The sequence below is a fragment of the Chelonia mydas genome, chromosome 1, assembly GCF_015237465.2.
Source record: "Chelonia mydas isolate rCheMyd1 chromosome 1, rCheMyd1.pri.v2, whole genome shotgun sequence".
NCBI classification, from domain to species: Eukaryota; Metazoa; Chordata; order Testudines; family Cheloniidae; genus Chelonia; species Chelonia mydas.
In genome coordinates, this window is record NC_057849.1 from 333857787 (window position 1) to 333871160 (window position 13374).

Here is a 13374-nt window from a genome sequence, read left to right on the forward strand (position 1 = left end):
GTTGTCCAGTCGACATAGAGGTCTTTATCATTGACGTAAGAACATTCCCCATGTATCAGCATCTGGTGACGGTCCGTAGAATTGTTCAAGCATTTTCCTGTACACTGGCAGCTTACTAAGGTCATTCAAAAAACCCCACATCTTTTTGTGATGCTTCATTTGTCCAAACCTTTCTTCGGTGGACACTCAAACAGTGTCAATGAGCAAGCAAAAAAAGTCATCTGAGATTTTTCTTCCGAGCTTCCCGTCACCTCATCTGTGCTCTTGTAACCAAACTGTCTCTTCTTCCGATGAATACAAGTTTCCTTGAAGACAGGCTGCGCTCCTAAGTTTTTCACCATTTCTTTGGTACCAGTGATGGCATCTTCAAATCCATTTTCTTCGTAGCCCACAATGAAATCAAGGCAGCTTCTCATCAGAGTAGTAGCAGTCGCGATGTCCATCGACTGAGTTTGTAATGCCTTGCTTACAACATTTACTTGGAACAGGATATTGTGCCAAACCACAAATGAGACCAGAAATTTGCAGTCAGTGATCTAGTTTGCCAGGCTTTGCGCCTTGTGTCAGATTCTGGCTTCGGCTTTACTCGACTGTGCCAGTTCCATCAGGGCGTCATCCATCTCGGTCGCTTCGTACCTCACTGGCCTTATGTTGTCAATGAGGCTCTCCCAGTGTGTGTCACTTAGTGGCTTCACAGTCAGATTTGTATCCTTGTCCATGAGGATCTTCCACCTGATAGCTGATGCTGAAAACAGGATGTCTATCCTTTGCAGTACTCCGAAGAGAGACACTGAATCTAAAGAAGATGCGGCTGCGTCTGACATAACCAGGTGGAGAATGGCTGCTACAAAGCATGAAGAAAGCTCTTGGATTCAGTGCAGGGATCCTTGCCTGGACAGCACTGTTTCTTCCCTTCGTGTTCATGCTGTTGTCATAGCCTTGGCCGCTGCAGTCCTGAAGCTTTATTTTATTCTCAATCAAAACGTTCTTAAACAATTCTGTTAGGCCTTTCCAGTAGAATCATCCTCAGACCGAACACAGATGAAGTGTTCATTTACTTTAATACAGCCATCCTCGTCGTCAACAAATCTTACTGTAAATGACATCTTTTCACTGATTAATGTCAGGAGTGCAGTCCACTATTACTTCACTTTACCAAGCTGCATCAATGCTATCAAGCACCTTCCTTGCCATAAGGTCAATTAATTTGTTTTTCTATTCTATTTTCCCTTTTGTCACTAACAACAAAAACAGCACACCAACCCCATGCCCCACAATCCTGGCACCGCAGGTGGTCGCCCAGCTCTCCTGCCCCTACGTCCGGCCCTGACAGCAGGGCATTGTGGGGCATCTTCTGGAGGTCAATTCAGTGGACTTACACAATGCTGCATCTACGCTGCTCTCTATTGACCCATCAACATCAAATTAGCGCTACACCTCTCGCCGAAGTGGAGTAATTAAGTCAATGTAACGGGTGAGTTAGGTCAGCGAAAGGGACCTGGTAATGTAGCTGCATACATTATTATGTCAACATAAGGCGGCTTCCGTCAACCTAAGTTTGTAGAGTAGACCGGACCTGTGGTCAATGGGAAAAACTTCCCTTCTCAGTTCAACTTTCCTACAGGAACTCAGCTGAGCCTGAGGTGCATGCAAGCTCAGGCCTGTACTACATTACAAATTTTTGCTGGCATAGCTCTGTCAGCTGACAGTGTGAAGAAAAAAATCACACCCCCTAACGAACATAGCTGCGCTAGCAGAACCACCAGTGTAGATGCAACTGCATAGGGTGTTTCTGTTGGCACAGGTAATGTCATTTGGGGAGGCGGTGTAGCTGTGCTGGCAGAACCAATCCATCTGCTGGTTTATATTGCATCTCCACTAGAGGGTTCTGCCAACATAGCTATACTGGCTATGGAGTGTAGACAAGGCTTCTGAACCACTCGCATCCACTGAATGATTGTAACCTCTACAAGCCTTTCTTTAATAAGTATTTCTATAGTAATCTCTTACAAAATCTATCTCAACAACACGTATTAGAAAAGCAGTACAGTTTTCCTTTAAAAGCAGCTGCCAGCCCAGCAGACACCACAATTTAAGCCTATTAGAAGTCTGAGTTTTTTGCAGATTAATAGCTACTTCTAGATAACATTCTGAAATACTTCTGTTTTAAAATCATCTAAAACAGGGTGGGCAAACTTTTTGGCCTGAGGGCCACATCGGAGAATAGAAATTGTTTGGTGGGCCATGAATGCTCACAAAATTGGGCTTGGGATGCAGGAGGGGGTGCAAGCTCTGGGGTGGGGCTGGGGATGAGACATTTGGGGTGCAGGAGGGTGCTCTGGGCTGGGATCGAGGGGTTTGGAGAGCAGGAGGAGGATCAGGGCTGGGGAAGGGGGAGAGGCTCAGGGTGCAGGCTCCGAGCGGCGCTTACCTCAAGTGGCTCCTGGAAGTAGAGGCATGTCCTTTCTGCAGCTCTTACACGGAGGCGCGGCCAGGCCACTCTGCACACTGTCCTGTCTGCCCCTGCAGCTCCCATTAGAGTGCGTAGGAGCTGGAGCGGGGCCATGCCGCGGCTTCTGGGAGCCGCGTGGTGCAGCCCCCAACCCTGCACCCTTGCTGGAGCGCCGGAGTGGGGCCGAGCCACATGGTGCAGCCCCGACCCTGTGCCCTGGCCAGAGCAGGGCCGAGCCGCAAGGTGTGGCCCCGACCCAGAGCCCCGGCTGGAGTGGGGCCAAGCCACATGGTCCGGCCCCCGACCCAGGACCCCGGCCGGAGTGTGTGTGTGTATATATTCCATAATTCCATGCCATTTTTAGCTTATTAAGCTATTTATACTTGCTAGGTTTTTTTTAATGAGGCAACAAGCCTCATACAAATTATTAAAACAAAATACATACTCAAGTTTGGCAGGATGGATTGGGGGTTTCACTGAGATTAGCGTTGGGGGATCTCTGGTAATAGCAGGCTGAGGGGTGCAGTGACATTCAATGGGTTGGGGTGTCTCTGGGGATACAGGGCTGGGAATGAAGTGACATTCAATGAAGTTGGAGGGTCTCAGTGATGAAAGTGCTCTGACAGTCACTGGGGATGGGAGTGAGTCCTGGGAACCCATTCTGGGGCTGCTGCTTCTGCAGCTCGCAGCCTCTGGCTCCCCTGTGCTCCCCAAGGGACACAGGCCCTTGTGCATCACTGACAAGTGGGCAGTGCCTGCCATGTGGGGAGTGGAGTGGACTGGACTCCCAGGTGCTGTATTATGCAGCAGGTCTGGTAGAAGTTCTGCACCCCCCTATGCAACTCTCCCCTCAAGCTTAAAATTTTTTGTACCTAGTTTGTCTGTCTGTGTGTGTGTCTCTCTCTCTCAGCACAGTAAATAAGGGGCAACAGAATAGTGAACACAATCTTGAAGAATGCCTTAATGCTTAACGCCCCTTTGCGATACCCTTTACTCACACCTTACTCCCAATGACTTCAGAGAGATTTGTGGTGTAAAGTACTATGCATTGTGAGCAAGGGTATTGCAATCTGGCCTGTAGGTTAGGGATTTCCTGTTTCAAGAAGCACGACTTTTCTAATGTGAGAGTGAGTTAGTAAAGCAGCATATTTGTTTTCCCATTTATGTGATGGGTGCTCTCTCCTTTCTTCTTAATTTTCCGTGTGTGCCTGTTACTGATCAGACTGACACACTGTGGGGCTCGTTTCACGCAGTAATGAGTCAGGGCTCAGTGACCATAATATTTACTAAAATAGCAGCATGTTTGCTTTATGGAAGGCAGGTTTTTGTTGTTGTTCTAGAACTTCCTGGTTGGATTCATGCCGGTAACAGTTCTGGGTGTGTTATGTTGGAATCACAGTCAGAGATTGCTTTTAAATAAATATTTGTTTGAGGATTTTAAACAATCTGCAAGTGGTGGAGAAATTGGCATGGTGTTTCACCCATACTTTTGTATTATTAGCTATGACATGAACCTCAACATTTGTAATGTGCTAAAAGCTTCTGACAGATTGAGCCATCCTGCTGAAACATTTTAAAAATGTTAACTGTGGCATCTGTAACTTCGAGGGATGGGTTCTACAGGGATCCTTTGTCTAACTGAATGTTGTTGATGTGAAATTTTAATCAGGCTAAAGACACAGATTAGACAGCCCCTCCACACATGCCAGACTAGTCTTCCATTTATTGTGGTCTTAATTGCTGGTTATCACTATTGTGTGGGCACCGCTAGCACATTCATGTTTAAGATTGTGTTCAAGGGTCAAACTGGAGTGGGAATGTAGCCTGGTAGCAGGGACAGGCACAGCCTCCTAATTCAGTGGTTGCAGTATAATAAAGTCGAGTGTAATCACAGTATGAAACAAAATGAAAAATAAATACAAAGAGAGCATGATACAATGAGAGGGCCGAAGGTGGGGGAAGGAGGAGTGATGATCCGGTAAGGCTGCTCCTCTCTGTGTGGCTGTCCTGGGGCCAATCCCAGTTACTTGTGGTGATGAGAGAAACCCTTCCCTGGACACAGTGCGGGAGTTGGCTCTGTTGAGCATCCAGACCCAGCTGCTCAGAGGCCCCAGCGTGAGCTCAGGAGATCGGGACACAAGGAGGCATCACCCTGCCACCCACCAGTGTTCCCTCTGGTAGATTTTGCCCTTCGGGCCTGCCTAGCAGCACACAACTCTAACATCATCACAAAGTGACGTGGCCAGGAACAGCACCACCATGATGCAGGGCACAGACTATGGAGCTGCTCACAGTTTCTCGTGCGAAGGAGTGAACCCAAATACACACACACATACACTGTGTTTTTGCATACTGGGTTTCATGATTTCTGTGGATGTAGTTGAACCCATGAAACCCTGCTAAAGTCGACCCTGCATGGTACTAACCCAGGCTCTGCCCACAGCTCCCACTTGTGACCCCTTCCTGTCATATTTGCATGTCTTCCTTCCTAGCCATTCATCCCATCATCCTGTTGCCCTCTCTACCATTTCTTGATGAAAATGGAAAAGGAGGGAAAAGAAGCCCCAGAACTGCCACTGGCCATAAGGAAGCAAGATCTAGTAGAATGGGGAACCCCTCCTTGACCAAGAGGAGCAGGAGCAACAAGGGTCTTTGTGGCAGAAGCCGCATTCTACAAGAGCTGGCTGGCTTTATTCTCCTCCAGATCGGAATCCACTAGCAAGCCACATACTTCAGCTACCTGATACGGCCCTAACTCAGAAGCTGCAGTTTTAATTGTTAGCACTTCTTGCTGTGTTTGATCAGTGGCATCCATGTCAGGAGAGATGTAGGAAAAGATGGCAGCTGGTGCCTAGGTACCCACTGTTCCAGTTCAAGGCCTGGTTGTATTGAGACCCTTAAAAACAGGACTTAATCCCTTTCGTTAACCAGTTTGTTTAAAGATTTTAGTTTGTAAATTTGACAAAATTCCTTTTCAGGGGGCCGTAGTTTGCCCATCCCTGATCTAGTCAGTCATGTCAGTAGTTCAGTCATTCTTAAGCAATATTACTATGACGTCTGAGATCTTAAGCAATCATTACCTTGTCTCTAGTTAATTTTGCATACTGTATGTGTGTCTAGATACACATGCTATACTTACTGCTGTATAAATTGTAGAATTAAATATAATAAAAGTCCTCTGTTCCTTGCCACTCCTCCGAGTCTCCTGTTTGTGTGGTGAACTAGGAATACAAAGAAGTTTGCTGACCTCATACTTTTAGTCATTAGATTCTTGCAAGCTCTTGGACCATAAACCAAAGGAATTTTGTTGTTGTTAGATTTTCTGCTTGCTTAGTGTCAGGTCTAAGGACCTGCTCATCTTACTCTGTCTTTATGCCCAGTAAGTCTTGGGTTTCCACTGAGACTCAACAAGAATTCCAAGATAATCTACCATCAGCTCCCTCAGGATATTGTCCTTCCAGATCAAGGTCGAGGTACATTGGTGGACTAGAGTGGGGAAAGTTTGCACTACCACTTCCTGTTCTGCACTGGTTCTGTGCATAATGCTAGGACTTCAGTCCTTAAAATTGTCAATCTGATATTTTCACAGAAGACATCATAATTTTTTAGTCTTTGTTCAGGAAGGATAGCCCCACTACTAAACTATTCTGCTATAAATCTCAGGTGTAGATTCTTGTTTCAAATAAATTACTTTTAAAAATATGTTTAATACTTTTGGGAAATATATCTCAGCAGGCCAGAAAGCCAGAATGGTTTAAACTATATTCAGGTTGCTTAACTGATTTGTTTATATATTATGCAGCATTGTTGTCGCCGTTTTGGTCCCAGAATATTAGAGAGACAGGGTGGGTGAGATAATACCTTTTGTTGGACCGTCTTCTGTTGGTGAGAGAGACAAGCTTTTGAACTTACACAGAGCTCTGTCAGGTCTGGGAAGTATACATAAGCAACATATTATGAAATTTGGGCCCGTGTTTTAAAGATATAAATCATCTATTAATAAATGCACCAGAGATTGCAAAGAAGAAATTTGAGCATAGAAATAGTGATTTTCATGCCATTTTTAACCTCTAGTTTGCTTTTAAAAACCTCTCCTTTTAATAGCAGTAGCTTAAAGACTAATTGCTTTTTCAGAAGTTTTTCATGGAAAGAGGAACTAATTATCTGATCTGCATCAAAGAGCATGCTTCTAAGGAGTGGTTTGTTTGGGAGAAGAGTAAACCTCACCAATTAGGCTCAGTAGTATAAACTCTTTCACCTTTGGGGTTGTATACCTAATGCTCTGTAAGAAGACACTTCTTGTGATTGTCTACTGGTTGACAAACCTAATCAAATTGGATTTCAGTGAAACCATTTGTCATGACAGTTTTGGGATCACTTATTTTACATCTGTCTGATTTTTTTCTATGACCAATTTAAATGAGAAATGAAGCATAAAGACAATAACAGGATGTTGGGATTTTATTACCCAAATATTCATTAAAATCCCATAATAAAGCCTGTTTTATTAATTCTGAGAAATAAAGGCAAGCTTAACAAGGGAAAATTTAGATCTGCTAACATGATAATTTCCTGTTTCCGCTGTTGAGCAAGGGTACTGCATGTATAACTCTCCATTCAGCTGTCCTTTTGACCCATCTTCTTGCATTTCTCTCTTCTTTCAGCTTTACTCTAAAGGCCAGAAATCTTGGTCATCTTGGATCCCAACTTCTCTTCTCACAGCTCCACTTTAAAGTTGACTACATTCGGCTTAACATATCTTTCTGTCTCTACACTAAGTGCTAGGACTAGTAATTTTCCAAGACTAGAGAAGCTCTATATGTTGGTATGTCACAATTCCCAGATCTTTGCCAGACTTCATCCTTATTTTGATTCTGCCTCTTCTGAAATCCTTATTTGACTCCCATATTAGCTTTCTCAGTCCCTACTCTTTTAAAAGGGGGAGTGGAGAGGCTGTAGCAACATTACACGGGACATGGGATCTGTTGCTCCCATCCTCTGTTTTGCTAGGCATCCTAACCACTTCAGATTCAAACACTGCTGCCTTGGTTTTCAAAACTCTGAAATAACTCTGCTTTCCACCACAATCCTCAGCCATCTTCACCCAGTCCCTCCAATCTTGGCCTCTTCTCAGTCCCCTCTTCAATTCTTTCCTCTTGCTGTGCAACATGCATCTGCCTGCATGCACACCCATACATGTTTCCCCCCGCCTCTCTCAAATTTCTGCAGTAGTGGGGAAGTCCAGCAGAGCAGTGTATTGTTCACCCTGCTCCTAAGAGTATGTGTGCAAAGCAACTAGACAACCATGGCTGACACGTGCCAGCCGACTCAGGCTTGCAGGGCTCCAGGCTGTGTGTGGTTGTTTCATTGCTTTGTGGACTTCCAGGTTCTGGGACCCTCCTGCCTCACAGAGAAATGTGTGTGGATGTGTGCGCACGTGTCCTAGAGCTTGGGCTCCAGCCTGAGCCCAGAAGTCTACACGGTAATGAAACAGCCCCACAGCCCAAGTCAGCAAGCCCGAGTTGGCTGGCATGGGCCAGCCGTGGGTTTTCCTTTGCTGTGTAAATATACTGTAAGTGCCACCTTCAAGGGATGAGAAAAACCAGTCTCTGGGATCCTGCAGGTTTTTCTGTGTTCAGCAGGCTGCACAGGAATTGAGCAAGATCAGGATGGTTAGAAGCAGATGTAGAGCTCTAGGGCCTATTCCTATATATCTCCTACCTCTTCATACCAGCATGTGAGCACTCACTGGGTTCCCAGAGGTTGGGGAGATGTGTGGTTCTCATTCACATAATGCAGGTGTGTAGGCAGGGTTACAGTTAGTGCTAAGGGGAATAAAAAGCAAATATGTATTGACATGCTTTACCTGTTTGTCTTTTGAAGTGTTTTTAAATAAAGGATGTTAAATTTTGATCTGCAACAACCTGCTTAGAGCATTGCAGTTTCATGGCAGTCTGGAAAGTACTACACTTTAGGATACTTTCCTTACATTACCAGTTTAAATACAGTGGTTAATAGCTGGCTTTGTGTTTGGCTTCAGGGTATCTTATTGTTTGGAAGCATGAGCATGTAAAATAGTTTATTAAAATAACTTCAACTCTTGCTCTTAGCTATTTATATTGGGACGCTGCAAGTCAGGAGAGTCTAAGGGCTGTGTGAAGGTGAAAACAATACTTTTTTTAATGAATAAAGCTTGCGTGATATATTCATTTAAGTCTGTTCATCCTACAAAAACTGATCTGAGCAGTCTCCACCCTATACTAGACCTATAATGTGCACTCTGAAACTTTGCTAAAGGAACAGACTGACTGTACATGGAGATTGATAACTCTTGTTTCTTGTCTAGTGTTATCCTTTTCTGGTATCAAAAGGGATAGACTAAAACAAAGTATGTAATTTGAAGAAAAGGTGTGTTTGAGAAATATTGCCTTTCAGCAACTTCACACCTGTTAACATGTTTAGATTGACTGCAACCATTAATCATTGAGATTTCTTCCATCCCATGTATAATCAACCATTAGTCCTGTGAATAAAAATCTATCTGAGGTACTTGCATGGCAACACACTACTGTAATATCCAAAGGCCTCACAAGCTTTAATGTATTTATCCTCAGCACCCCTGTGAGGTAAGGAAGTGGTGTTATTTCCGTTTTACAGATGGTGAGCTAAGGCACAGAGACATTAAGTGACTTTTTCAAGGTCACACAGGAAGTCTGTGGCAAAGCAGGGACTTGAATCCAGGCCTTGAAATTCCTAAGCTAGTACTCCGACCTCTGTCTGTGTTCACATGCATATACATATTACTTGTCATTGGTGTGCATGGTTCTTTAAGGTCAAGGTCCCTGCCCTGAAGATCATACAATCCAAACTGAGGTGGTGGTAAAGCAAGAAAACACCACTATGAGCAACATAAGATGTAAGAAGGAAATCTGCTAATGAAACAGTAATGTTTAAAAAGAAATCAGATGCTCATTGTATGTCTATTTCGTGTCATTCCTGTTTCTTTGTTTAACGTGGTCAGGCGAGAGAGAGGGAACAGACAGCGCCGAAGCTGAGATTAGTCATGGAAAGCACACCGAAAAGTGAGTTTTGAGAGGAGGTATTTGGAGGAGGCCGAAAGAGGGCATTTGGCACGCAGGAAGAAAGAGGTTACTTCAGGAATGAAAAGGGCATGGAGTTTTGGTTTGGTGGAGGAGACAAAGGGATTGAGTGGAAATCTGTAACTTGAGGATCTCGTGCATTAACTAGTCATAAGAGTTTTGCTCTTATGGTTTGATGTCAGCAGATCCCCTTGATGGAATTACACTCAAGGATTACTACTTATTCAACAAGACTGTGTTTTTCATGAGAGTGGGTGTATTATCCTGGGAATCCTGCCCATGTTCCAATTTGGATCATTACATTCTGTGTTACGTATCTAAATCCCCCTGTTTCAAATGTGTATGGGGTTCTTCACTTCCTAACCTAAACTGTAGTGTACTTTGCACTTTTAAATAGTGCAATGACTACTTCAGACATGGCTGCATTACAGCAGTGGGTGAAGTGAGCCCTGTATATTCCTTATCTATCTTGTGGGATGTAGTCAACATTCATATTTGTAAAGTGCTTTAGAAATGCAAAGTAAGTTTTGCAGGTAACACCAAAAAAAAACAAAAAACAAAAAAGACCCAGAATGGATTCAATTTTAGTATCCTATTTTCAGAAGCTCACAATTTGTCTAAAAACCTTTCCATATTTGATCTCATCAAAAGATAATGTTGGTCTGTTTTTTGTTTTGGCCAAGGGCTAAGGTAGATGGATAGTCTTTCCCCATTTTAAGGAATTCTAATTTTTTTAGTCGTGCCTATAACACAAAAGGCTCTAATTGGAAACTTTTCATGAAAATATTTCTTAATAAAGGGAATTTATCAGCTTTACAAGGTTTGGAAGGAACAAATTTAGTAATAGAAAAGTTTTATAAGTAACTGAAATATTGTTTTTGAACATGCTCAGTATGCTTCTGCTAAGATTTTTAGCAGTCTACTCTTGCCCCTCCGCTTTGTGACATATCATACAAAATATAGGGAGAACTGTGTATTCTCTGCTTTTTCTATCACAAATATAGGGGCAGCTGTTAGTGGGAGAATTTGCATGAGGGAGATTGTTACTACATCAGAACACATGCAGCCAAACCCAAAAATGGCATCAACAGTAGGCAGGAAGAAATTGTGTTTAAAAAAAAAATGCAGATCGAACTGTTTTTGCAAAATTCTGTGGCATTCTATAGTTGTTCCATTTAATTAAAGATATGAAAATTCAAGCTTCTTCCTGTGCTACTTGTTTTGCAAAAAGCACTACAGAAATCTATATTAATGTAATACTAAAGTCACACAGTTGAAATAACGGTAAAAAAATACAACAGTAAAGATTCCAGTGGTAGTGTGAACTTAGCCCCATTGCATATCCTGTATATTTTATCGTATACATTTAACAGCGTAAACAGAAATATACAAACATACTATATGTGACCTTGGTTCCTTTATATCACATCTAACCATACTGGTATAATCTCTTTCATTTACATTCTTTTACCCAGATAGAATTGCTTCACATCTTAGGTATAACCTAAGATTTTAATGTGTCACTACAAGTTTTTCAGAATATTTCAGTATTTGACTCTAGAAAGCCCAGCTCTAGTTTTTCTTTAAACTTTGCCCACATCTGTTACATCTTGTGTAGCAAGAAATAAATTATGCATGAAAGCAAAGTCTCTATTTTAAGCGAAGTAAAAATCTACTTACATTTCGACAAATGGTGCATGCTTACTCAGTAGCCTTGTCTCACAATAGTCTGTTTTTGTGCTTGAAGTGAAGCTTAGCGTCCCCATTTTTGGAGGAGATGGGTCAGGAAGGAGAATTTCTCTGATCAGTCTCATGGGGTTGTTTGCATGGTGGTATATTTGCCTTCCTTTGGCACACACAATTTTTGTAAAAGTATTTATAAAGTGAAAAGATGGAATTTAAAGTATATAAGCTACAAGGGGTAGGAATGGCCATAAAACAGATCCAGACATGGCGAACTCAACAGCCAACTTTAGGTCCTGTACAACTGCGTGGTTTTGGTCCTTTAAGGATAATGTATTTCCTTTCTCCCCCCCCCTTTTAGGAGACGTTGATCCAGCAGCAAGTGTCATTTCATTAGGTCCTGTATCTCTGATGTTGTGGATAGTGGAGTCCTCCAGCAATTAAATGAGAGCCGTGGACACATCTCAGCATGTCAGTCTAGAGAGTTCAGAATCGAAACCTGGGACAGGCTGGAGCCGTGGGGAAGAAACACCAGCCTCCACTAAAAACAGAACAAGTGGAAGCTTCCAAGTCATGGCCTACAAAAAAAGCATTTTGTTACAGGAACCGTGTGAGGGTTAATCTTCTCATGAGAATGGAAGTAAATAAATGAGATGGTTAACTTGACCAGTGAGCAGTTCAGTTACAACAAAGAGCAATTAAAAATAAGATGGATTACACTGGAACGGAAAGGGTTTTGATGGCTCGATGTGAGGAAAAACAAAGAAAGTTCTAAACCCAGTGGGAGTTACATTATCTCTGAATCGAGCATTCTGTGGCAGAAGAATATTCTTTTGGGGGCTTCAAGTCTACAGTAGAAAAGTGTAGAGCAAGCAGTAAAATCTTATCGCAACCCTGACATGTAGGATGACAAAATTATGATCAATTACCAAACATCAGATACTCCACAGAGGGAAGGCTTTTGTTTTAACAATAACCTTTTTCTAAAAGGAATAGGCGGGAGGGGGAAAATCAAAGAGAGCCAAGGAGATAAAATTGTCTGTTAAGGTTAAAGACAGAATGTGAAGTTTATTGACACAGTGTTTACCCAAATTGCGTAGAACAGCCTGACACCAGCCTAAGAACAGGGATATAGTTGAGCCCATTGTAAGTATCATTGAAAACCAAAATGTGCCAGTCAGCATGACAGAAGGACATCAAGGAGCGGATCCAAATGTTTCGTTGACCTTCACGGGTTGACAAGCCTTTGTGTCTTAAAAAAAAAGAAGGGGAAAAAAAAAGTCTGGAAATAAATAGAATTTTTATTTTATTTTTTTTCTAGGTAGAAATGAGGTTTCTTGGTCCGTTTCTGACAATCTGTTATTTATTAGTATAGTTGTGTTTTTTTGTTCGCTTTCAGGTAGGTGTAGTACATTCAGTTAAAGAGCACATCTGTATGCTACTACTTGATTAAATCTTTTTTTCTAGCTCTTTTAAAATTCTTTCTACCACTGGTTTGGTTTTTGCATGTAGAATAAAAAGACTTGTAAAATTGTAACATTTCACAGAGAAATGCCGCCCGATCTTCACCAGCTTCAGAAATCTGACCTTTGCCGATGCTGCAATAAAGTGTTGTAATTTAGAATTAGTGTCTGTCTCTCTTTAAGTTCATTTCGAAGTAAATGATGATCTGAAATAATATTAATACATTATGTACTAAATGCCCTGGAGGATATTTCTGGCCAGCATTTCACTTATTTGAGTGTCATAAGGAGTATATGACGTACAAACATGAGACGGTCCCTGTCCCAACAAGCTGACAAACTAGATCAGACACAGATAGTACTGTACAGTCTTCATTGAGACAGCCTGAGTTCCCTCTGGCTGCTGTCTAGGTTCTCTCCTCACTCCTAATCTATTTGTATTAGAGAGAGGTAGATGTATTTCAAATTTTTCACAATTTCTTTATGTGGACAGATTAATAATTTTTCAGATTCTTATATTGACTGAATGCTGTCCCCAGAGTATTGATTACCGTTATATATCAAGTTGGTAAAATATTAACATCTTACTTTCCAAAAGATACTGGAAAAATTAGTCAGGAGAAGGGCAAGAAAGTTAGACTTCGTAGAGTTAAGATATGAAGAAAGGCTAAAATGA

General features: G+C 42.3%; 1 protein-coding gene across 16 annotated transcripts in view; it reads left to right on the forward strand.

Annotated features, from left to right (window-relative positions):
- Positions 1–13374, forward strand: part of UPF2 (UPF2 regulator of nonsense mediated mRNA decay) — a 197470-nt gene that overhangs the window by 121124 nt on the left and 62972 nt on the right. For 6 of the 16 annotated variants that reach the window (XM_043552946.1, XM_037889317.2, XM_043552948.1 and 3 more), the window contains one exon: positions 11597–12856. The exons of 3 other annotated variants lie outside the window; for them this stretch is intronic. In XM_043552946.1, the coding sequence (XP_043408881.1) occupies positions 11597–11606 (10 nt within the window). In that variant the 3' untranslated portion in view covers positions 11607–12856. 7 more of the 16 variants (XM_037889320.2, XM_037889314.2, XM_043552938.1 and 4 more) reach the window with 3 other exon arrangements.